General features: G+C 42.4%; 2 protein-coding genes across 2 annotated transcripts in view; both read left to right on the top strand.

The window, feature by feature from the left end:
- The first annotated feature begins 77 nt into the window (after window positions 1-77).
- On the top strand, window positions 78-3,883 carry LOC131846148 (cap-specific mRNA (nucleoside-2'-O-)-methyltransferase 2). The gene is made up of 4 exons (XM_059195383.1): window positions 78-821; window positions 1,176-1,361; window positions 1,865-1,985; window positions 2,448-3,883. Exons 1-4 carry the CDS (start codon window positions 321-323, stop codon window positions 3,734-3,736), a joined length of 2,097 nt encoding a protein of 698 aa, XP_059051366.1. The 5' UTR covers window positions 78-320; the 3' UTR covers window positions 3,737-3,883.
- A 1,455-nt stretch (window positions 3,884-5,338) lies between these two features.
- LOC131846153 (nuclear pore complex protein Nup205) overlaps window positions 5,339-25,915 on the top strand; it is a 31,343-nt gene continuing 10,766 nt past the window's right edge. The window contains exons 1-23 of the mRNA XM_059195390.1: window positions 5,339-5,477; window positions 6,454-6,614; window positions 7,279-7,399; window positions 8,484-8,661; window positions 9,113-9,313; window positions 9,593-9,674; window positions 9,889-9,992; window positions 10,728-10,848; window positions 11,200-11,361; window positions 11,901-12,037; window positions 13,464-13,670; window positions 13,804-13,995; window positions 15,172-15,289; window positions 16,163-16,277; window positions 16,642-16,811; window positions 18,212-18,415; window positions 18,883-19,101; window positions 19,474-19,609; window positions 20,818-21,004; window positions 23,006-23,171; window positions 23,458-23,594; window positions 24,797-24,941; window positions 25,471-25,617. Coding sequence (XP_059051373.1) covers window positions 5,462-5,477; window positions 6,454-6,614; window positions 7,279-7,399; window positions 8,484-8,661; window positions 9,113-9,313; window positions 9,593-9,674; window positions 9,889-9,992; window positions 10,728-10,848; window positions 11,200-11,361; window positions 11,901-12,037; window positions 13,464-13,670; window positions 13,804-13,995; window positions 15,172-15,289; window positions 16,163-16,277; window positions 16,642-16,811; window positions 18,212-18,415; window positions 18,883-19,101; window positions 19,474-19,609; window positions 20,818-21,004; window positions 23,006-23,171; window positions 23,458-23,594; window positions 24,797-24,941; window positions 25,471-25,617 — 3,426 coding nt within the window. The 5' untranslated portion in view covers window positions 5,339-5,461. The remainder of the gene's footprint in view (window positions 5,478-6,453; window positions 6,615-7,278; window positions 7,400-8,483; window positions 8,662-9,112; window positions 9,314-9,592; window positions 9,675-9,888; window positions 9,993-10,727; window positions 10,849-11,199; window positions 11,362-11,900; window positions 12,038-13,463; window positions 13,671-13,803; window positions 13,996-15,171; window positions 15,290-16,162; window positions 16,278-16,641; window positions 16,812-18,211; window positions 18,416-18,882; window positions 19,102-19,473; window positions 19,610-20,817; window positions 21,005-23,005; window positions 23,172-23,457; window positions 23,595-24,796; window positions 24,942-25,470; window positions 25,618-25,915) is intronic.

Here is a 25,915-nt window from a genome sequence, read left to right as displayed (position 1 = left end):
CGGTTTTCTATACTGAATGTCGCATTTTATAACACGGTATTGGACAAAATTTACGGGGAAAGTCAGACAGGAATCTAGTAACACTGATACGAAGCCACAACACTACCCTTTGTTTATATGAAATCTAATCTATAATTTTCAAACGCATTTTCGAAAAAGTAAAGAATTGAAACATGAATATCACTGTCTTTCATTCTAGTTTATCTCTTGTAATGAGTCCTTTTTACAATATTTAAGACGTGTTTAATTATTGTACTTTTAGATAACTGTTTTATTATAAAAATGTAATAGTGTCGCTCAATTTTACGAATTTTTCATAGATGACATCTAAAATAAAAATGAACAGTGGTCCGCCGAGGCCAAGGTATTCGGCCGTATTGAGGGACGAGGAGTTCGAAACGGAAATCAATGAGTTATTCAGCAAGAAGTACAGCTTTAGATTTAACAGCAGCTGGAAATTACCGGATCGTAAACTTTGGTTCTCGTCGCCGCCATGGAAGGCTAAAGACTTAGAGGTGTTGAAAAGCCGTTTGAATTTCCACAAGAGCCAGTTGAACGACTTCAATATTGAGGAATGGAGCAGTCACACCCGCCGGCGGAATCCTGCTGGCGATGTGGGTTGGAAATTAAGATGTATTGTAAATCCTGAGTTTCCTACGCAGGCCTGGACAAAATTTTATGAATGCGCAAGCACATATAATATTATACCGAAAGAAGTAACGGCCATCAGAAAATTCGTATCACTGCACTTGTGCGAAGCTCCCGGTGCATTTATAACATCACTAAATCATTATTTGAAATTGAATCATCCCGAAGTGAATGTAAGTTATGCTAAAAACATTTTGTTGTATACATATATAATATTTTTACTCTGTGGATTGATTTAGTGCAATTTGCTAATATGTAATCATAGAACATCTTAAACATGTGATTATTAATTTTATTGATTTATTATTTATGTTATTAACAAAAACATGCCAGTTTCTTTACCATTCAGCTCAGTTAAATTACCATAGAAATATATACATCAATCACATTAAAGGTGCCTATATTATTTGTTACTTTTAGTTTTTTTTACATTGTTTTTATTTAACCATCACAGCCAGGAATTCAAGTCTTTCTGCTTTCTCAGTTTATACAGTAATAGTAATTTGTTCATTATTATTATTTTACAGTGGAAATGGGTTGCAAATACTCTAAACCCATACTATGAGGGTAACTCACCTTCAAACATGATTAGTGACGACCGGTTCATGTTTCACACGCTGAACAACTGGGACTTTGGTGTGGACAACACTGGCAACCTCATGGACTGGGACAACTCACAAGCGACTGTGAAGAAGGCTACATCATTGGGGAATGTAATTATTTTTAATTTAATATATTTTTACTCAGTTATTATTGCCACTGTGAATAACTCTGAAACAGGCTGTTAGTTTATAATGTATTTAGATGGAGGGTCTTTTAAAATGGAACTGGGCAGGGCACTTGGTACAATACAAAGACAAAAGATGGACAATTCTAACTTTCTAACAAAAAAATGGCCTAGCTCAATAGCCAAAAGAAGAGTGATAAAAAGATGACAGGAAAAAGGATGGTCAAATAAAATAAAGAATAATCAAAAGCGCAGAAATCTCAAGATGGTAGCAAGAAAATTATAATCATCATCATCATCTGCTTCTTCCTTATCTCATTTATGTGGGGTTGGCTTAATGTTGTTCTCTTCCATTCAACAAAAAAATTATAATACATGATTAAATTATTATTTAATTTTAATTGAATTTGAACATAACTCACACTTAGTTTGCAACTCAATCACGATGTGTGAATTGTATTCTTATTTATTTATCTTTATCTGATCTAGGTACTGTTGGTGACGGCTGACGGCTCAATTGACTGCATGCAAAGGCCTGATGCTCAAGAGGAGGTCACATCACCTCTCCACTACTGTGAAATCATCACTGCTCTCCAAGCACTTAGTCCAGGTAAATAGAATACAATAATAACAATATCTCAGTACAGTTCACACAGTACCATCTAACCTCAAGCTATGCTAGGTAAAGGGTACAAGTCAATTGATATATACATACACAACACCCAGCATGGTGGGAATCAAACCCAAGAACAGAAAATTATCTTAAACTCTCCTCCCTAAAACTTGAGAACAGCTTTACTGATTTTGCTTAATTTGGTTTTGAACTATTTATAGAACTCCAAGGAAGGGTTAAGTGGTGAGATTAATGAAGAAATTGCATGGAAAAGTAATAACTATTTTATTTTCCCATACAAACTGTTTAACAGAATTATTATATTAATTATTGCATAACTAAACATCCAAAAACATTTGACATATTTAATTCAAAATGAGTGATTCTAAATACAACAAATACTTTGTTTATATATAAGTTTATTAAAGTATTAACCTTAAGCTTTGCTGATATTTTCAGGAGGGACTTTCATATTCAAGCTCTTCACATTATTCGAGCATTCTACTGTGAACCTGCTTTACCTTATCAACCACATGTTTGGTGAAGTCAATATATACAAACCTCTGACTTCCCGGCAGGGCAACTCTGAAGTATATGCTATATGCATCAACTATAAGGGCAGTGTTTACTTAGAACAGTACATACCAATACTGAAAACTGCCTATGGAACTGAACAGTACAATAATATGTCTCTGTTCCCACAAGACTCTATCCCCGAAAGTTTCTTAAAACAGATTCATGAATGTGCTTACTACTTCTGCATAATGCAGTGCCAGGTCATCAACAATAACCTACAAGCTTACCTGATGCAGAACAATATCTCCTTACATCGGGATATGAAGAGAATCCGCGGACTTGTCGCCACCGAGTTTATTTGGCGGTACGGATTGAAGCCGTTAGATATGGAACACGAAATATTAAAAGGTGCACTCCATGAAGAGTGCAAAACCAACATGAATCCTAGATACCATCGTGGATCATACACGGAACGACAATTATACTCAAAGATGTCCATGAAAGAAAAATCAAAGACAATACACTCACTATTGCAAGCTGAAATAATGTCAAATCCTGCAATAATAATAAATGAATCTGTGAAATGGTCCCATAGTTGCGATGGAGAAACAATACCTAACCTCGTATTTACATATGGTACACCTTTACAGAAGATCAACAGTTCCAAGTTTATCTTTGTGCCCATATTCAGATTATACCAGCAGATCTTAGCCGAAGATGAATTTAAGGAGATCATATTTAGCAAGAACTTTAAAGAATGTGAAAGTTATCACAGAGATTTGGAAATGCAAATCGACAAGGTGTTGAAGTTACCTGAATTTGACTATGCTGAGATTTATAGTGTATATGAAAAGAGTTGTTTTTTTAGACTTCACGATACACTGAAAGAACTAAGTTTGGGAGACACTTTGCTGGTGAAAAATTTGAATACACTAACCCATTTCAATGTGGGTCTTCTGTTCATTGTGTCTAAGAGTTTTGAGAAGATTGGCTTTACATCTTCAGGCATTATATTGTGCAAACTGACTAACAAGGAGTCCGTTGTCTATTTAGACATTATTAGGAATGAATGTGAGAAACTGCAAACTGAAGACGGCAAAGATTTGTTAAATTCTTTGCCAGTACAGACGACAAATGTTGGCCCATTCTTTGACAATGTTGTATTGTATAACAACACATTTTATCAGAACAAGTGTACAGAATATTTGTACGCCATAGAAAAAAGTCTGTAACTGAGTTATTACCTAGTAAGTCGATGTTTTTTATTAAATATAGGTAAATAACTTCTTTCGAAGCAGAACTATTCCTATTATTTTTTTAATGCTATTTATTGTTACTATCATCTGTGAATCTTAACTTTACAGTATAAATAAAGACTTTCTGAATGTTGCAGTTTGTATTATTGTCTATATAGACATTAATAACTTCGAGTACATTGTTAAGTTTTTTTTATGTAATTGTAATAGTAGGCAATGTTTAAGCCAATCTGGACATATGGGATACAAATATGGGGCTCTGCTAGTGACTCCAACATAATGACAATACAACGAGTTCAAAACTATATATTGAAACAACTTTCGGATGCACCATGGTTTATAAAAAAACTGAGATCCACAAACTACTTGATATCCCCATGGTTAAGGATGTAATTGATGACTACAGCAACAAATACAAATCACGACTACACAGGCACCCAAATAAATTCGCTGGGCAACTTACAATACCTGGGGGAAGGGGATTGTTAGTAATGTGGATTGATAACCCCATTACTAGCAATGTACCATGTCAGGTCGATCTCCACGCGGTTCCCCCTGGAAACCATCGTGTTAAATTCCTGGTGAATTTGTCACGATGGGCTAACTGACTTGACCTCATGCTCATCTTATCATCCTCCACTGGTGCCCCGGCAGCGTAAACCGTTAGCGCAGGCGGGTGCACCATTCATTATCATCCACAAAAAAAAAAAACTTACAATACCTGAAAACTTGCGCCGATTAAAGAAAAGACGTGATATATTTGACCAAGATAGTCAGACAGGACTGACTTTTTAAGAGCGAGGAGCTGTTCTACTAAGAGCGGCACTCTACCTGTTACAGACGGAACACCACATCTGCTTATAGTCCATGTGACTGATTGCAAGATCTAAAAGGAAAAAAAAAAAAAATTGTAATAGTAAACGACCTGGCATTCTACTTGATATTAAGCTTTAATCGTCGCCTATATACATGAACAGCGTTATGGACGTCACGTTATTATGTGACAACAATGATACCATTCATGCCTTGCCATTCCAGTGAACTAATAGGTCATTACCTTTTATTCACTGATCCTATAACCGACACACAGTTTACAAAGCAAGCTGTAGCAATAGGTGAGACTAAGGTGCCGTACCATGGGCGTAGCCACCTATAGGCTTGGGTTTAGATTGCTATCCTATAGCAATCTAAACTTTTATGCAAGTAGCAAACTATACCCGTAGTCTTTAACTAGTTTAATTTTTCATACAAAATGGTTACACTCTGTAGCACCCTTTATCTGCATTTAAATTTTTGTGTCGATATCGAGTATGAGCTTTCTCACGGATATTAAGTCGTAGTTAGTACTTAGATCATTTATTTTTTAGATTTGGTTAAGTAACTCTAAGTTATAAGTTTTTACGTTATAGTGGAATAACGTCCTCTATCGGAGTAATTTGCCATACACGGTCCCATGAGTTCCGCCACAGATCAAAATATTTTTTTTCTGTAACTTGTGCTGTACTGTACTCTGTACTACAAATTCAAAACAACTTCTAACCGTACATTTTGTTCTTGTCAATATTGTCACTTGTCAATTCTTGTATTGTAATCTAGTTTCTCCGAAACAGTGTTTTTATTACATTTCTTAAATTTATATAAAATTTAAAGTAAATGTGAGTGTATTTAAAATTAAGGCCGTATAGGTGTATTTGTTACACAATGGATATTAACGAAGGTATTTGTTTAAATTAATTTATAACCTAACATTTTGGCGGTACATTTTTGATATTATTGTATTCAATATATACGCATTTATTTCGCGGCAAATTGTATTTTCTAAGTTTACTTTATTTGTTATAATCTAATTTATTCGTATATATAACATTCGGTAATCTCTGCGTTTACTTATCAATTATTTCGGTAATAGTGAGGTTATATCAACAGAATCTGGAAAATGTTTTGTAAGTTCTAAGTATATTTAAAAAATTATAAGTGAATCAGTAACTGTAGAAACAGAAATTGCACTTTATACTCTATTAAAAACCTTTACATCAGTTTAAATAGTTTAAACAGTAATCCTTGTAGAATATAAGTCATAGGTTATCCTAATTTCTAAGTATGTTATGCATATACATGCTCTAAACACTGGACGTTTGATCAGTCTATTCATCTTTACTAAACTCTTTTTGCGGTTCTTATATTCAATTATTATCTTTGTGTGCTATTTTTTATTTGATACTATTTTTGTATGATATATACTCATGAATACAAATGTTTGTAGTGTGCAAGGAATCAAACTCACAACCATCGGAAGTAAGGAGATATGCTAAACCGATAGACCACTGAGGCTCTCAAATTATGTGTAGTCATATAATAATAGCTTGGAATTTTAATTTTTAAGTGCAGAGCAGTGATACTGACTTGAACTTTTTTTTTTCCTTTTCTCTTTAATGCTGTTGGCCACAAGAGGCCTTTACAAATTAGATGAAAGGGAGATTATTCAGATGAAAGGGAGAGAGTGCAGATGGCACCCCAAACCCGCGGAAGGACTTATGGAGTTGCTGATGGCCAACTCTCGCCTGATGAATACAACTTTAGTCTGAGCCCACTGCTAGGGGTTCGAATCACAGCTCAGGCCATCATAATTTCCATCCCTATTTGAATTGGATAAAAGTCATAAGGTCAGCTATTTAAATTAAATAAATTTTCAGGTACAACAACAGACGACTTATGGACACCGTTCAAGGAACTGGTGGCCGTGGTGGAGGGTTACCTGGCTCATGAAAGTAGGGGAGCACCATATGCTGTACACACATTCGAGTCTGTCCTCAGGCGACATAAACAGACATTCTTATCACTGTTTAAGTATCCTGTAAGTGTTTTTATATTATATTTATATGACAAATTCATTAGAAACCTGTTTCCTAATTTTTTTTTGTTTATACAATTCAATATTATTTATAATATTAATTAAAAAAATATATAGGTGCCAATTGTCTAAGTTGTCATATAATATGTCTAAAAGAGTTTGTTTGATTTATTATCTTTAAATTTAACCTCCAAACCATAGCCAGAGCTCCTTGGTTCATAAAAAACATTGAAGTACATACACATCTAGAAATTCCAACTGTAAAAGAAGAGATTGTGGAAGATATAAACACAGATTACAGAACCAGTTAGCTTACATATAAATAACTGTCCCTCTAGATTAAAAAAGAGCAACATCTAAAGAAAGTAAATGAGATGGCACCTTACTGGAGGGGCCTCATCTCAAAAAGCCAATAACTTCAAAAAATCTGATTATAGCCGGAAGGGCTGATCGCAGATAGAGAGAAAAAAAAAAAAACTTATTAGAAAATTTGGTAACACTACAGAGGCATACAAAAATAAATACAGTCTGAGTCAATAAATATTTTTATGACCAATTACCTTTATGATTTTTGTTATTTGTTGTTTTATTACAATAATTAGTTTTATTTAAAAACTTTAGGATACTTTTAAAATAACGGAATGAATTGGTAATTTTATTATTACAGGCAAAAAATCCCGCGAGTCGAGAAGAAATAAAACGAGGCATCACAGAGGGTGTGAACCTGCCCAGTTTAGGGAGAACTTTACTCTCAAAGGAGTTGGTGGATGAGGCTATAATTATATCTGGTATATTGGGTTTAATTAATTTTTTTCTCTTTTTCACTTCCATTATAGTAGTTTTATTATATCAATTGAAAAATAACAACAGCACATTTTATTATTGTTATGTAGGATAAAAAGTCTACATTTCTGCGGAAGGGCGCAAAAAATACCAAAACATATTATATATTAAATTTAATTGAAATATAAAAATTACAATTTAACTTATTAACTATTATGGATGCCAATTGGTTGATGATAGAACCAAGAGTGATTCAACTCCGATCGCATTCTTTGGTAGATTTCAACTCTCTGACGCTGAGTTGAAATCGACAAAACACTGATTCGACGGCACGTTTCTACCTCTTTTTCTTTTTGTTTCGCATGGGCATCATACCATATTATTGAGGCCGCTGCCTATACAGCGGTTTTAACGTTTCATGATTTCGTAACGTGTATGTGTCATACTCAAGTTCATCAGGAAGTTATCACAATAGTCACACACCAATAAGTACTACAGAAACTTACCTGATAAATGATATTGCTAGCAATGTACTATTCCCTAATATCAACTATATCTTCTCTTCCCATACTTAATATTTATCTCTAACAGTATCTAACTAAATGATGCTCTATCATTATTTTTCTATCACAATTATGTTATGTAATTTTCAATGTCAAAATAAAATCTCTTAACCCTTCTATAGTAGGCAGTATCCAACGTCTATATATATACATGAACAGCAGTACTCGAACCAGAGGTTTTTCGTTAAATATTTTCTCAGTGTCTCAGTGATAACAGGGAGAAAATTTTTCTTCTTTTGTCAAGGGTAAGTATGTTGAGTTATGAAGTTTAGTCAAAGTCAGCTGCAGTTTTGAGGGCGAACCCTCGCAAACATGTAGAAAAAATAGTTATTTCCTCCCAGTTTAATTGAGCAAAGCATCTACCTCACTGAGCATCATAACACAACTTTCTCCAACATCTTAGTTTTGACAGGGAGGAAATTGGTCACCTTTACATGTTCCTAGTTCCTTTACTAGTTCCATAGCCAGAAAATTACCATATAGGCTGTAGTGTTAAATACTTTATGTACTAGAACAATTTCTACAGATATGTACAATGTCAACGAGTACTTGGCTCTGGAACTTTTGCACACTGCGCAACGTCAGTCACCCCGACACCCCGGCCTGCCGCGGGGGCTGGTCGCCATACTGCTACTGTACGACGGGCGGCAGGCGCTGGTACAGGCATTGAAAGAGTTAGTCATGGCCAGGGATGGTGTTTGCTGGTGAGGACTTAATCTTTTATGTTTTATTATTTAAATATATTGATTTGGAATAGCATAAATATCACAAATGTTACGCCATAACAGGAAACAGCTAGATACGGACGCTCATTGATCTGTCTTTTTTTATTTTATTATGTCTAAAGTTATCGATTTGTAATAGCAAAATTATCGCTAAGGTCAGTTGCTGGAATCAGCTAGACACGAAAATGCAATAAAATCCATACAGCTTAAGCTGGCCAAATGGTAACCAATGTCACATATTTCCTTGCGTAGTTTGGTTACAACTTCTCTCGTGTTGTCCTTCCAGATATAAATTTAAATTACTCTACCAGTTGTTCTTAGTATACCTATTCGTTGTCTAGTACACAACATAAGCTCTGATTAGCTAGGGACTAGATGGCGCTGTGTGAATTATCCAGTGCTATTTTAATTATAATTTTTGTTGTTATAGGTCTATAAATGCACGCGAGGAGATCGTAAATTATGTGTCGCGGTACGTGGAGCAGCTGGTGGGCGACGGGCTGGAGGGCAGCGTGCTGGACGCGCTGCGGCGCTACTCGCTGGAGGCGGAGCTGCAGCTGCTGCAGGCCAACCGCGCGCTGCCGCCGCACCGCCACCACGTGCGGCTCGTGGCCACCATACACCACACCAGGTACCTGGCCCCTGATCCCCGCCAGCAGGACGCTCCTGGAGGACAACCGCGTGCAACCAGGGGGAAAGGGGATTGTTAGTAATGTGGACTGATGACCTTATTGCTAGCAATGTACCATGTCAGGTTGACCTCCTTGCGGTTTTCCCTGGAAACCATCGTGATAAATCTTTGGTGAATTTCTCACAATGGGCTAACTGGCCTAATGCTCATCTTATTTTAATTAATATAACAAAACAATGTTTGCGGGTTCAGCTAGTTTGAATTGTAATTTCTTTACAGAAAACTGCTAGCTGGTGTCGTCTTTGCAGCTTCAGCGCAACGTGGCCTCAACAGGGATATTCTGCTACGGTTGCTTTCAGAGGTACTACCTTTTTCATAGTCCTCATTACTAACAATGCCCTGCCTCACTCAGGTATCCAGTTAGGCGACAAGTGTGGCACTTGTCGCCTTACTAGACACCTGTGAGAGCGAGAGGAGACGAGCGTATCTAATAAACTGAGTGGACTATCTTTTTCTTGTACTTCAATGGGGTTTACTATAGGTTAAAATGTATTTATATTCTCGTCTCTTTCCAGCAAACAACGTCGCCATCTTTAGGTCCGACGGGCGCGCTGGACGAGGTATCGTTGGCTCTGCAGATGGCGCTACTGTATGCATTAGACTTGTCAGTACTACATGGGTATGTACCATAGATTTATAAATCGTTTATTACTAATTTTAGATAAAATCTAGATTACAAATTTAGATAAAACCAGTTGGTTGTATATTATATTACTAACTGTACCCGCGACTTCGTCCGCGTGGAATATAACTTTATTTTCTAAAATAAAAGTAGCCTAAGTTACTCCTTATTATATCAACTACCTGCCAAAATAGTCCCGTGAAAATCAGTCCAGCCATTTAAGACATTAGCCGGAACAAACAGACAGCCAGAAAGAAACTAAATTTATTTGAATAAATGATTTTCTATTCTATTCTATTCCATTAAATAGGCACAGAAATGAACTGGCCGCACAACTGTAGGAATTGAGGAGTCTAAGATTAAAAGGTGTGACATCCAGGGACTAGTGGAAAGATTCATAGACTGCGCCTGAGAGCTGACTCATTGCACTAGCCTCATGAATTTAAAACAATACATTCAACTTAAAAAGACATTGAATTGGACTATCGTATGACAACAGATTGCCAATGAGCAAAATTCAAAAGTAAAAAAAAAAAACAAAATTTCTTACTCTATTAACTGTTATATTTATTCTTCTTATAATGAGTCTGCTTGAAAATATATAAGTTCTTATATTTCATTATTTACATTACTTTCTTTATGTTAATTTTATTTACAAATTGAAAATGGATGGTTATTTTTTTTTATATAAATATTTTATTAATGTTATACTGTTTATGAAAAATATTGCAGACGGGAAGATGGTGAAGAATTAGCAAAGAAACTACCCTTAATACAAAATCCGGAGCTGATCTCAGTGCTGATTGACGAACTACTGCCTGCACAGGTACCCCAGACTGGAGGGGTTGTACAGGTAATTTTAGTGTGTTTATCTTTCATTTAGCTATTACAGTATATAGAGAGATTGGCAGATAATAGGGCTGATTGGAGAGCTCTAGTTAAAACTAGAGTACAAAATGATTAGACAGTTGGTCTTTATAGTTTTGTCCAAGAACTGTAACACTGTAAATTAAATAAAGACATGGCAAACTATTGCAAAAATTTTACTAAAATTGAAGAGGAATTAATTTTTGTTTACTATTATATTACCAAGTAAGCGTATGGCTCATCTGATGGTAAACGGTTGCCATACCCTATGGACCCTGAATCACTAGAGTGGTTTATTTTACTGTATTGAATATGCTCAAATAGATATTTCCTGCAGCCGGCGACGGACGGAGGCGGCGGCTCGGGCGCACGTGCGCTGTGTCAGCTGGCGCTGGGGCTGGCGCTGGCGGCGCTGCGCCGCGGCCCGCACTCGCTGCAGCGCCGCCCCGACCTGCTCGACCGCGGGGACGACCTCGTCGACGCCGCCGTCGCGGCCAAGGTACGTCGCCACACACCAGCTGGCGCTGGCGGCGCTGTACGTCGCCACGCGCATCGGCGGCGGTGAGGGCGAGCCGGCGCTAGGGCTGCCGAAGTTGGTGATCAAGAATACGGCCCATCTAATTATAACTAGTGACCGTAGCCGTATGGGACCGTTCCGGAATAGGGTTGCGGAAGACAGAGTTCAGTGGAGAGAGCTGGATATTTTATAAACATCAAATGTACCGCAACTTTCGGAAAAAGGGCTATATTATTATTATTATGAACGCCTGATACACCAGGAGGATCACGTGTGCTGTGCATTGTTGTTAAGAAACCTTAACATACAATTCTTGTAAAAGCTCATGCTGTAGTCTATAGAAATAATCTCCTCAGGTAAATCAGTATATAATCTAAGTGTACGCAAGAGGAAGCTACTCTGAAACAGGACTTGGCTCATTGTTGTAATATCACATACCAAGAAATTATTACGGTGATTGATATAAATTTTTCTTGTTTAACTAATTTAGTTAGTATTTAATGTTGTTTTAATAATTTCAGGTGTTTGAATATCTGGACGAAGCGATACTTTCAACGGACTTTGTAAGCAAAGAGGAGTATTACCAACGTCGAATACACACGCTTATCACAGACTTTATAGTGCTAATGCACTCCAAGCTTATAGAGATGAGAGTCAAGTACGTATTCTATTTATACTTTAATATAATTGAGAGGTTTCATTTGCCCTCTGCATTTAAATTGTTGCTAATAACTTAATATTCTATAGTTTAAGTTTTGAATTTTTGAAACGATTGACTGAACAAAAATTGAATTGATTGAACACCAACGGTCTTATTACAAAAAATCTGTTAAAACTCGGACGAAACGTGGTCTTTAATGGTCGTGGTTTAAACCATTCCAAAGTTAATACTTGGAATAAACCTAACATTATTACCAAGTAATCCAGATCTAACAGAGGACTACTTAGTACTACAGTTAAATCGTTCATTATGTATTCCATATCAATCACTATGTCTGTCACCGTTTAATGAAAAGATCAAAAATAATGAAAGAAAAATGTATAAACTAAAAATAAATTTATTTCTATATATCTATGTCTTCATTATAACTATTTCATTAATATATAATAGTTGTTAATGTACTATTAGGCTGAAAATCAGTTTTAAATTACAAGTAGGAGTGGATATTTTATAAGTAAAGGAACTTTCGGAAAAGAGATATTTTTTATTGGATCATTGGATCGTCGAATGGTGACTATTTCAAAAAAATGAGTGAAAAAATAACAAATAACGTCTTTTATATATTTTTATTGTCGTAAAATTTGCTTTAAAAATTTTTATTTAATATATTTTTAATTTTAGTTAAAATATTTTTCCAAAAACTTAATTTACAATAGAATTTTTAAAATGGAGTATGACTTTTTATTTAGACCACTGTTGCAAACTAGGGGCACCGCAGGTCTAACTTTAGACCATAGACGAATCACGGTTTAGAGATAAACTTCGTTTTGTAATAAGGAATACTTTGGTCAATGGTTTATTAATAGTGCTAAACCAGGTTTATCTTTTTGTAATAAGGCCAAATGTTTTAGCTTGTTCTTATAGTGATGAGACAGCGTGTCGAATGAGCAGTAGATTGAAAAAAATAAGAAGAATATTCAAGGGTGCTTCAGTAAATAAATGATTTTCTATTCTATTGTAAATGAAGCCAAACAGTCTGAATTGTATCACTAGAATTAGAATCAAATATAAGACAGGGTGTATGTTATAAATTATACACTATTTGTTACTGTACTCTTGTTCTTATTGTAATTTCATTTTCTTTGTTAATTTTACAATGTGTTGTTGCCTTTATGCATTCAACCAAGGCGATTATATTTATCAAAAACTTCTCATCAATCTATCAATCAATGTATCAACTAATATCATTATTACGGAACTGATAACGGGCTTAAATCCCTACATACATTCTTTGATCCATCGATCCGGACAAATTTATCAGAATTAATCTGTTGTAATTTGTGAAAGCCAGTGGCTTAGTATGTCGTTTGTATTGATTCTTATATATGGTATTGTGAATCGTGTTGTCGCCGTCGCTCCCCAGAGCGGACGAGGCAGCGCGTGCGGTGCAGATGTACGCGGCGGAGGGGCTGGCGCCGCCGGCCGCCGCCGCTCAGCCGCGCACGCACCTCGACGCCCTGCTGCGCTGCGTGGAGCGGCTCTACGCCGCCGACCCGCGCCGTCTGCGGGACGACTACTGGCTCGCCTGCGGACACCACCCGCCGCACCACCAGCCGCACCACGCGCTCAGGTACACACACACGCAGCGACGAAGGGAGTTTGTTGTGTATGGCGACCACATACAGTTTGATTGAAAGAGCGATGCTCTAGATGCAACCCTCTTTGTCTTTGTTCTGTGTAACATTAGCTTGTAATTGTCACAGGGCGGGCGGGCGCGCGGCGACGCTGTATAAGTTCGTGCGTCTGTCGGGCGAGCTGGTGTCGGCGCGCCTGCTGCCTGCGTACCTGCGCGCGCTGGCCAGCCTGGCCGTGCCGCGCCACACGTGGGCGCTGCTGGCGCGCCGCGACGCGCTCTCCGCGCACCACCTGCTCGCCGCGCTCGCGCGCTACTACAGGTGCGTGTACTGTGTACTGTGTACTGTGTACTGTGTACTGTACGCTGTACGTACCTGCGCGCGCTGGCCAGCCTGGCCGTGCCGCGCCACACGTGGGCGCTGCTGGCGCGCCGCGACGCGCTCTCCGCGCACCACCTGCTCGCCGCGCTCGCGCGCTACTACAGGTGCGTGTACTGTGTACTGTGTACTGTGTACTGTACGCTGTACGTACCTGCGCGCGCTGGCCAGCCTGGCCGTGCCGCGCCACACGTGGGCGCTGCTGGCGCGCCGCGACGCGCTCTCCGCGCACCACCTGCTCGCCGCGCTCGCGCGCTACTACAGGTGCGTGTACTGTGTACTGTGTACTGTGTACTGTACGCTGTACGTACCTGCGCGTGCTGGCCAGCCTGGCCGTGCCGCGCCACACGTGGGCGCTGCTGGCGCGCCGCGACGCGCTACCACCTGCTCGCCGCGCTCGCGCGCTACTACAGGTGCGTGTACTGTGTACTGTGTACTGTACGCTGTACGTACCTGCGCGCGCTGGCCAGCCTGGCCGTGCCGCGCCACACGTGGGCGCTGCTGGCGCGCCGCGACGCGCTCTCCGCGCACCACCTGCTCGCCGCGCTCGCGCGCTACTACAGGTGCGTGTACTGTGTACTGTGTACTGTGTACTGTGTACTGTACGCTGTACGTACCTGCGCGCGCTGGCCAGCCTGGCCGTGCCGCGCCACACGTGGGCGCTGCTGGCGCGCCGCGACGCGCTCTCCGCGCACCACCTGCTCGCCGCGCTCGCGCGCTACTACAGGTGCGTGTACTGTGTACTGTGTACTGTGTACTGTGTGCTGTACGCTGTACGTACCTGCGCGCGCTGGCCAGCCTGGCCGTGCCTGTGTACAATGCGTGTACAGTTTGCTGTCGCCCCAGGAAACCAAGCTTCCTGGCAACATCATATGTACACTGTCGTGTTAAATTGTATTCAGATGTACTTATGTATATACGCACAAACTGTATTGAACATCCAGCGTGGTATGTAATAATATATTATATTTATTATGAAACCTGAACATCATGTAATTTACGTTACATGCCATAGTGATGTCCATATGTGATCCATAATAGTCATTTGCAATAAATTCAAATTCAATATTCATTTCTTCATGTAGGACATAATTTTAATAGACAATTGTGTATTTACAGCAACCTCCGCGCGGACCCGGCCCCATTCTCCGACCACTTGCATTCGTCGTCTCTGGGCGCATCCGCCATCATCACACCGGCAGCGCGGCCTGGGAAACTGCTGGTTAGGCAGGAAGAGGTAAATAAAGAATTGTTCATATTATTTCATTTAGACTTTTTTGCACTCTTCTCATCTAATTCCAATAATTTTATTTTTCTTCAGTTTAACGTTATATATATTAAGATCTTTTTTTCTTCTATTTTTTATTTCTTTCTAAATTTAGGAGATTAGCCGGAGCAAACAGACAGACGGACAAAAATTTTAAAAAATGTTATTTTGGTATGTGTACCGTATTTATATTAATATGCATGTAGTAAAAAACGGTTATTTCAATATTACAAACAGACACTCCAATTTTATTTATATATATAGATTAAACTGTTTGTAAAAGTCTTGATTTTCCAAATATTACTTATTTTTATTTATTTATTAAAGGAAAACCAATGCTAACTGTACTTTGAATCAATATAAAAAACATACTATGCCACTGACAAGCTTTCACAAATAACATCATATTTATTGTGTTAAATTTGACATAATATCATATAAAAGCAACAGCACATTATAAAATTAACAAATTTAAAATATAAATTATTGTATATGTGTTAGGTGGAAGCAACAGCACATTATAAAATTAACAAATTTAATATATAAATTTGTACGAGCTAGCATCGTACATTATTTCGCAACATTAACATTTTATTTTACATTTCACATTTCATTAAAATCAGTTCGCATTCGGTCATCAAGATTACAATCATTAATCAGTTATAGTTAAGTTTCAATATACAGTTTTAATCAAGTTTCTATCAGTATCATTTATCAGTTTTACCTATCAGAATCTTTATAGTTTCGGTACAACCCGACCATTGGTCCTTCGAGCCGGATCTGAACCAGCGACCTATGGATTTACCGACAACAACAACAACAAAATTATTGTATATGTGTTAGGTGGAAGCGATGATAGCAGCCCTGAAGTTGATTGCGGCGGTAGCGCGGGAAGATGAAGCCGCTTGCGCCAACATCTGTGAGAACCTGCAGTGGGACGCCGTTAATAACATGTTCGGTTAGTACTACCTTACTTTACAGATTAATACTGATAAATTTGATATCATTACATATAAAGACAACAACACTTATTATTACTTGAGTAAAGATTGTTTATTTATTTATTTATTTATTGGCTTTTTTGCCAACAAATTGGTACACAAAGTCAACCTTTGGGATGTGCAGAGATACTTGAATGCGGTTAATAGAATTATATAATAATAAAAAATACACATAAATACGTACATACATTAATGGAATTGACCTACTTTTTAATGCAATAAATACACTTACATATTATGTATAAGATTTCTATTAGATTTTGATTAGTATACAGTTTTTTCAGTTTACTTGAATGAAGATTATTCATGTTCGTGTGGTAGGTCTGATCTGCTGCCACATCCCGCTGCAGCTGAAGGCGCAGCTGTGCGTGACGCTGGCGGCGCTGGGAGCCACCGCCGCCACCGCCGGCCGCGTGTGGGCCGCGCTCGACCACGCGCGGCTCGTCTCCGCCGCCAACGACAAGCGCGCCCTCTACGCGGAGCTGCAGGAGGTACTTACCCTTGACTTGACTTGACGCTGGCGGCGCTGGGAGCCACCGCCGCCACCGCCGGCCGCGTGTGGGCCGCGCTCGACCACGCGCGGCTCGTCTCCGCCGCCAACGACAAGCGCGCCCTCTACGCGGAGCTGCTAGGAGGTACTTACCCTTGACTTGACTTGACGCTGGCGGCGCTGGGAGCCACCGCCGCCACCGCCGGCCGCGTGTGGGCCGCGCTCGACCACGCGCGGCTCGTCTCCGCCGCCAACGACAAGCGCGCCCTCTACGCGGAGCTGCAGGAGGTACTTACCCTTGACTTGACTTGACGCTGGCGGCGCTGGGAGCCACCGCCGCCACCGCCGGCCGCGTGTGGGCCGCGCTCGACCACGCGCGGCTCGTCTCCGCCGCCAACGACAAGCGCGCCCTCTACGCGGAGCTGCAGGAGGTACTTACCCTTGACTTGACTTGACGCTGGCGGCGCTGGGAGCCACCGCCGCCACCGCCGGCCGCGTGTGGGCCGCGCTCGACCACGCGCGGCTCGTCTCCGCCGCCAACGACAAGCGCGCCCTCTACGCGGAGCTGCAGGAGGTACTTACCCTTGACTTGACTTGACGCTGGCGGCGCTGGGAGCCACCGCCGCCACCGCCGGCCGCGTGTGGGCCGCGCTCGACCACGCGCGGCTCGTCTCCGCCGCCAACGACAAGCGCGCCCTCTACGCGGAGCTGCAGGAGGTACTTACCCTTGACTTGACTTGACGCTGGCGGCGCTGGGAGCCACCGCCGCCACCGCCGGCCGCGTGTGGGCCGCGCTCGACCACGCGCGGCTCGTCTCCGCCGCCAACGACAAGCGCGCCCTCTACGCGGAGCTGCAGGAGGTACTTACCCTTGACTTGACTTGACGCTGGCGGCGCTGGGAGCCACCGCCGCCACCGCCGGCCGCGTGTGGGCCGCGCTCGACCACGCGCGGCTCGTCTCCGCCGCCAACGACAAGCGCGCCCTCTACGCGGAGCTGCAGGAGGTACGTCCATATACGTACCCTGACTTGACCGGGTCGTCCGCTGGTCCTTATGGACCGCCGGGTACGGGCCTCGAGCTGTGCTCTTACCCGGCCGTACTGCTGGGGTGTGCCAGCCCAGTGTCGTTCTTTTACCGGCCGGCCGGGCGTTATGTGATGAGAATCGATTGTCGCTCGCCGAGCCGGCTTAACGTCTCAACGTCACGCAACACGATCGCCCCGTGGAGAGTAGGTCGCGAGTTGCGTCCGGAACTATTGACTGTATGGATGCCTAAAACATCAGAGGTGTAACGTACACGTTGCCGATCAAACGAGTCCTTAGACCTACAAGAATAAAAATACTTTGATTTGGTATACTTTAGGTTTATTATCGTTAGTATATGCTACGTCGTTTGGCACAGGTGGAGTGTCGCCTGGAGGAGTACCCGTTGTCGCGCGCGTTCCTGACGCTGCTGGTGTCGCTGGCGGCGGCAGCGCCAGTACCACGCGCGCTGGGAGCAGGCGGACGAGCGCCCGGACTGGATCCGTACCTGCACTACGTGCTCGAGCGGCTCGCACTGCCCGCGCCGCACCGCCCGCACGCACGCCCGCACGAGCGCTGGCAGGTGACACACGCACACTACTCACTGCACACTACCTGCACTACTACTTAATTGAACAATATGTAATGTATAATTAGTAAAAATCACGGGATCTTACCACGTTTTATATTTATTTGCTGAGTTCCCGATATTTCGGTAGTGTTTCAGCCACCATGATCACGGGTAAACTGAAGAGCAGCGGGTAGATGGAAAATGAAATCTTTTTGTGGGCAGACATATGCGTCTACCTTCACACATCTTCGTTTGTTGCTACTACTGGAACTCGCTCGATATTCATCTCGGCAAACTGTACTCACAGTATCTTTACGTACATTTAAGACACTTTTCGATCGCGTTTTTTGTTTGTGATTTTTACTAATTATACGTATAAATAATGACCGCGTCAAGTTTAAAACAGTATATAATATCTATACAGTATTATAACAGTATATCACATATATGTATATAAACAATAGATTATTTTGTCACAGGTGTTGTCACTGTGCTTCAGTCTGTTCGCACGGTGGCTTGACCAGTATGAACCGAGTGAAGCGGACTTCCCACCAATGGGCCGCGACCCAGACATGAATCCACCACCCGGTTTCCGTATATTAATGCAGTTGCACACGAAATCAGAACTATTACGGTTGCTGCTCACCTCGCTGGATGAAGCTCAGGATCTGCTAGATAAGCAACCCCAGCCGGGAAGGGTTAGTCAGTTATTTTTAATGTCCTGTTGTTTTGACTTTTTAGTACCTTTGTTTGAGCTAGCGTCGTACATTATTTCGCAAAGTTAACTATTCATATTTCACCAAAAGTCAGTTCGCAATGAGCAATAAAGAACGCCGCGCGTACTCATTTACTAATAAGCAGTTTTAGTTATCAGTATCTTTTTTATTATCATTTATGTATCTTTTTATAGTACACACGTTTTATAGTTACAATCCGAACGTTGGTCCTTCGAGCCGGATTTCTTCCAGCAACCTATGCATTTGTTGTTACTTTCATGTGGTCCTTTTAATGGGATTTGCTTTCGATGTTACCATAGTTTCTAAAATTAATTATAATGTCATTGAATATAGGAGTACGTGGAACAGAGTCTGGTCAGCGTGCTACATATACTGGAGCGCGGATTAGCGCTGGAACGCGCGTTTGTGGACGCCGCCGCCGCTGCTGGCCGCGCAGTCATCCTCGTCGGACTTTCTAAGCTCATACTCGGTTAGTATTATAGAAAATCATTTAAGATGTAATAAATTGGAAATCGATTATAGACATAAGTACTTACAGTCATCGAGCTTGTTTGTGTTCTAAACCTAGCTGGTAATTTCGTCAACATATTCATCTCAGCATGTACTACAATGGTGGCAAATAAACATGCGGCCCATCTTATGGTAAATGGTTACCGCACCCTATAGACACCTGAAATACCAGAGTTGTCACGTGCGCCCTGCCAATCCTTAAGAAACCTTAATGACCTACTATAACCTGGGGTTTTTCAAGAAACGTTTCTTGAAAAACCGTAGGTTGTAGTCTCTTGAGAAAACCTCGGCAAGTAGTTCATTTTACAATTTAGGAAGCTACACAAGCTCAATCAGGCGATTTGGGTGGTTTGGTTTTTTGTTTGCACCTTGTGACATGTAACAAATCGTTCTTTTAAACTCTAACGGTCTTATTACAAAAAATCTGTTAAAACTCGGACGAAACGTGGTCTAAATGGTCGTGGTTTAAACCATTCCTAAAGTTAATACTTGGAATAAACCTAACATTATTACGAATCCAGATCTAACAGAGGACTACTTAGCACTACTGTATTCCATACAGAAATCAGTCACTCATGTCTGTCACCGTACAATTACGTTCCATTTTACTTTTATTAGTTCAAAGAAAAATGTATAAACTAAAAATAAATTTATTTCTATTTATCTATGTCTTCATTATAACTATTTCATTAATATATAATATTTATTAATGTATTATTAGGCTGAAGATCTTTTAAATTATACCTCGGCAAGAAAAGGAACGGCGAGATATTTTTATTGGATCGTTCGAATGATGACTATTTCAAAGTAAAATGAGTGAAAAAATAACAATTAACGTCTTTTATATGTTTTTATTGTCGTAAAATTTGCTTTAAATATTTTTAGTTAATATATTTTTAATTTAGATATTTTTCAAAAACTCAACTAACAATAGATTTTAAAATGGTGGTTTGGTTTTCTGTTAAACTGCATCGCAGGTTGTGACATGACGAACAATTTAGAGATAAACTTCATTTTGTAAACTCATTGGTGAATGGTTTATTACCAGATTTATCTTTTTGTAATAAGGCCGTAAGTGTACCCCGGAGGAAGCTTGTGTATTAGATGATTGTGGGTGGTCTGGTGTCCTCTTTGCACTTAGTGATACGTAGAAATGTCGTTCGACAGCTCCTGAGGGCCCGGACGATAGCGACCGGCTGGTGACGTGCTGCAAGGTGCTGCGGCACACCGCCACGCAGGGAGCTGCCGCCGCTCGAGCCGTGGCGCTGCTGTCGCGGGCGCTGCAGCCGCCGGCCGCCGCCAGACACCTGCTCGCGTCCGTCACGCGGCGCCACTCGCTCGCCGCCGACATGAGGTGCCCGCCGCCACACGCACTCACTCCCACACTGCAGCTGCTGCAGGCGCTGCTGTCGCGGGCGCTGCAGCCGCCGGCCGCCGCCAGACACCTGCTCGCGTCCGTCACGCGGCGCCACTCGCTCGCCGCCGACATGAGGTGCCCGCCGCCACACGCACTCACTCCCACACTGCAGCTGCTGCAGGCGCTGCTGTCGCGGGCGCTGCAGCCGCCGGCCGCCGCCAGACACCTGCTCTGCAGATGCTGTAGGCTGTAGGCATTGTAGGTGATACAGGTGCTGCACTAGCTGCAGGTGCTGCATGCGCTGCAAACTCGTTCACGCGGCGCCACTGTCTGCCGATATTAAATTGCCCGTTTACATGTAATAACCTATTATTAAATTCGCGGCAAAACAAAGTGTATAAAATTTACACTTCCCGCCGAATGTAAGACCCATAAATACACAGTTATTGCTTAATGACGCCGGCCGTAAATTTTCGTTAATGATACATGAGGTTTTTAGCCGCCACACGCACTATAACAGTGGACTCGAAATTACAATGGGGGCCCCATATTTCAAAATTGGCCAATAGACTCAGTTCAGTTGCATATGCACTTAGAAGAATTAGGCAATTAACAGACGTGGCGACGGCTAAAGACACCTGTATACTTTAGTTATTTCCATAGCATTATGTCATATGGTATACTACTGTCGCGGGCGCTAAAGCAGCCGATATAAATACTATATTTATTTTACAAAAGAGAGCCGCCACACGCACACGTTCTATTTATGGTATGGGTTCAAGAGAGTCATTACGTCAGTGTTTTAAAGACTCAAATATCATCACCGTTACTTCACAATACATTTATGAGAATATCATGTATACGCGGAAGAATTTAGACAGTGCTTTAGAAAACTTAAAGACTGTACAAATAGAAACTTACGCAATAAAAATAAGCCGCCGCCAATTTTACCTCAATGCCGCCGCACAAAGTCAGCCGCCACAATTCATTCTATGCTGCAATTGCGTAAGATTTTATAATAAACTGCCGGCCGCCGCCAGACATCTGCTCGCGTCCGTCAGAGAGGCCGCCGACATTCAAATCTTATATTAAACAATTTTTGCATGTAAGAAAGCCTATTACAGGATAGACGAATTCATAGAAGACAACATATCAAGTAAATAATTAGTTTATTAGCATACAACGTTATAATTTGTTTATCTCATTGCTTTCTTGATTCAATTATTTTAGAAATATGAAAGCGTAGCGGGTTTTGTATTAATTGCAGCGGCGCATTCTTATGTGAAATGTGATACTATAAACATCAGATGGCAATTGTGAGTAGCTATGACGTGGTCTGGTGTTTTGAGTAGTCATGCTCACTAAAATGTCCAGACTTGTGGCGGCGTGGTGGGCCGGGTCATTGCCGGCCGCCCTAAAATGCTGGTCCGTCACGCGGCGCCAGTGCTCGCCGCCGACATGAGGTGGCCGCCACACGCTCATCCCACACTGCAGCTGCTGCGTGAACGGCCGCCGCTGCTTGTCAGCGGACTGGTCGCCGCTCTAATCACTATGACTGATTTCCCTTATTAATTGTTTAACCAGTGCTCGCGTTCATGTATTCAATATTTTTTCTTTTTGACGTATTTAATTGAATTAGTGCTAATCGGTGGTTTGTCGCACACACTTAAACCGCCGCCAATTCGCGTAACGTAAGAATAAATTATTTAAACACGCACTCACTCCCACACTGCAGTTGCTGCAGGTTCTTCTTGTGATGAGACAGCATTCGCGTGTCACGCGGCGATTAAAAAAACTGTTATGACTATTCAAGCCGCCGGCCGCCGCCAGAAGTGCTTCAATGTAAGTTTATTTGAATAAATGATTTTCTATTCTATTCTATTCGCGGGCGTTACAGCCGCGCCAAAAGCTTGCGTCAATAGGAGACCAACAGGATACATTTTGTTGCATATGACTTATCTTTTTAGATGTATATTATATAAATGAATGTTACAACAGGCACGCGTTTGTGGAGTGCTTGGAGGCTGAAGAGTGGGCTCAAGGCGAGGAGGGCGCAGCCATCCGTGAAGCGAAAGAGGGCGTGGTGGCGCTACTGCTGCAGGTTCTACCCACCGCGCCGCCCAACCTCGCTCATTTCCTGCTAGGATATCAGATTACAGAAGATGTAAGTATTAAAAGAAAAAGAAGTCAATTTCTACAGAAATAGATATGTCAGTTCCACAAACTTCAATACTAATGGAATTAACACACGAACCAAAAGTATGCAATTTGAATCACGGTAGTACAACGATTGTCTTTACTAGAGGCATTGCATTTTTAAGAAAGACACTCATGTACCGTGGCAGTATTAAATGGTACTATTCGTAGAAGAGTGAAACGGTTTCATTACTAACGAATCAGCGTTATGTTTAGATACATTTCGATTGTTAATATTAGTCTCCCCTGTGCAGGTAAGCCGCAGTGCGTTGCACGAGGCAGGCGCGGCAGGCAGCCCGCGCACGTGCTTGCACGCAGCCCTCGACCTGCTCGACGCGCACCTCGCCCAAGCGCCCGCACACCGCAGCGCGCGACATCCGCCCGCACACTCGTACGTACTCCCCTCCCTGTGTAGTGCGGCACGTGAACCGCCAGACACCTGCTCTGCAGATGCTGTAGCATACGTGGTGATACTGCACGCGCCCATGCATAAACAACGCGCGCCGCTCCGCCTGCAGATTCTTTTTAGATGTATATTATATAAATGAATGTTACAACAGGCGTGTAGTGCTGGCACGTGAACCGCAGCACGCCCACGTGACTGCAAAGCGTCCGGCGCTACTGCTGCGTCTACCCATCCGCGCCGCACACTCGCTCATTTCGCTACTCAGATCCCTGTGTAGTGCGAAATAGTACGTTCCACAAACTTCAATACTAATGGAATTAACACACGAACCAAAAGTATGCAATTTGAATCACGGTACAACGATTGCCCGCATTCGTAGAAGAGTGAAACGGTTTCATTACTAACGAATCAGCGTTATGTTTAGATACATTTCGACGCGCGCAGTGTCCGCCTTTGCACGCAGCCCTCGACCTGCTCGACGCGCACCTCGCCCAAGCGCCCGCACACCGCAGCGCGCGACATCCGCCCGCACACTCGTACGTACTCCCCTCCCTGTGTAGTGCGGCACGTGAACCGCAGCACGCCCACGTGACTGCACGCGTCCGCACACCGCGTCATCCGCCCGCACACTCGTACGTACTCCCCTCCCTGTGTAGTGCGGCACGTAAACCGCAACATGCGCCGTCCGCCCGCACTCTCGTACCTCCCACGTGTGGTGCGGTACGTGTACCGCAGCGCGCACACGTGCCCGCACACCTCGACGCGCACCGTCTACACGCACACTCATACGCACCGTGATAGCGCGTGGATGAACGTGTCGTTTAAAGCCAGCATATGCCCTTCAATTGTACACTGTTCTTAATAAAGAAATTTATGGTAATACAATTGTAGTGTAATATTTAACTAATGTATGTTGTGATCGATACAATCGGAATGCTATGATATATAAATATCAAGACTGCTTTCCAACTTGTATAATATACAATCATGTATGAGTCTGCTGTACAATCTGGATGCTATGATATATTAATGATAAGTCCGGAATTCTTTTCTACTTGATTTAATGTGTACACGACGCTTGAGCGTAGACTAATGGGCGTTATATGAGGAGCGGTGTAAAACACTGACGGCTGTACGGTGACGTACCGTACACAATGTTCAGAACAATCTATCACATGTGTTCGCAGTGAAGCCGATGCACTAGTGGAGAGTTGTTACCGACTGGTATATAGCCTGGTGTCCCGACCCGTCACCTCAGCCCCAGCGTTACGACTACTGCGCGCGCGGGACTACTTCCTAGCCAGACATGTAAAAGCGGTCGTCAATCTTGACGTAAGTAATTACATTATATGTGTATATATGTATTTACAGGGTAATGTTGAACTTATTGATTTTCTTTGAAATTTTATTTAAATAAGTACGAGTAGTGAGGCAAAATACTCGTAAGTGGTTATGATAAGTAATAACATTATTGATCTCTAATGTTATAAGTTGCGATTCGATCAATATTTTGTGGATTTGATGGTAGCTTCCGATGGTAGAGTCCACCAAAATTACAGAAATTGGGTAGAGTAAGCAAGTTATATAAAGACAGACAGACAGAATTGGAGTCGTGGCGTATCAAGGTTTGATGAGTATGACGGAATATCGTAGGAAGTGACGAATGGTCCACCGACAAGAGCGTCGTTCTTAAATTAAGAATGATGTATCATGCCTTAAAAATGAGCCCTGAATTACAATGTTGCCTAGGGCTCGTTTTAGCCTTAATCCGCCTCTTTAGCTCTAATCTCTGTTCTTGAAAGAAAAATAGGTTCAAATGTGATACTGTTGACTTGTACGTGTGTGGTGTGACTGTCGGCAGACGGCGTCTGTGGTGACGGTGTCGGCGCGGTCGTGGGTGGTGCGAGCGTGCGCGTGCGAGGCCGGCGCCGCCGCCGCCGCGCGACACCACGCCGCGCTCTCCGCGCTGCTCACCGCGCTCACACACACCGCGCACCACCCCACGCAGGTACCCCGCACTACCGCACTACCGCAGCGCTACCGCACTCACCACTGTACACTACACACACGATGCGGCGCCGCCGCCGCCGCGCGACACCACGCCGCGCTCTCCGCGCTGCTCACCGCGCTCACACACACCGCGCACCACCCCACGCAGGTACCCCGCACTACCGCACTACCGCACTACCGCACTCACCACTGTACACTACACACACGAGGCCGGCGCCGCCGCCGCCGCGCGACACCACGCCGCGCTCTCCGCGCTGCTCACCGCGCTCACACACACCGCGCACCACCCCACGCAG

The sequence above is a fragment of the Achroia grisella genome, unplaced genomic scaffold (genome assembly GCF_030625045.1).
Source record: "Achroia grisella isolate CSIRO2021 unplaced genomic scaffold, CSIRO_AGI_Agris_v1 utg503, whole genome shotgun sequence".
Classification (NCBI taxonomy): Eukaryota; Metazoa; Arthropoda; class Insecta; order Lepidoptera; family Pyralidae; genus Achroia; species Achroia grisella.
This window is presented reverse-complemented; position numbering and strand designations above follow the sequence as displayed.

Excerpts from the sequence above, each read along its gene's own strand:
- LOC131846148 (XM_059195383.1), top strand. The coding sequence starts at position 321 with ATGACATCTAAAATAAAAATGAACAGTGGTCCGCCGAGGCCAAGGTAT. Across the intron at positions 822-1,175 it reads TGAATCATCCCGAAGTGAAT|TGGAAATGGGTTGCAAATAC; the intron begins GTAAGTTATGCT and ends ATTATTTTACAG. Across the intron at positions 1,362-1,864 it reads AGGCTACATCATTGGGGAAT|GTACTGTTGGTGACGGCTGA; the intron begins GTAATTATTTTT and ends TATCTGATCTAG.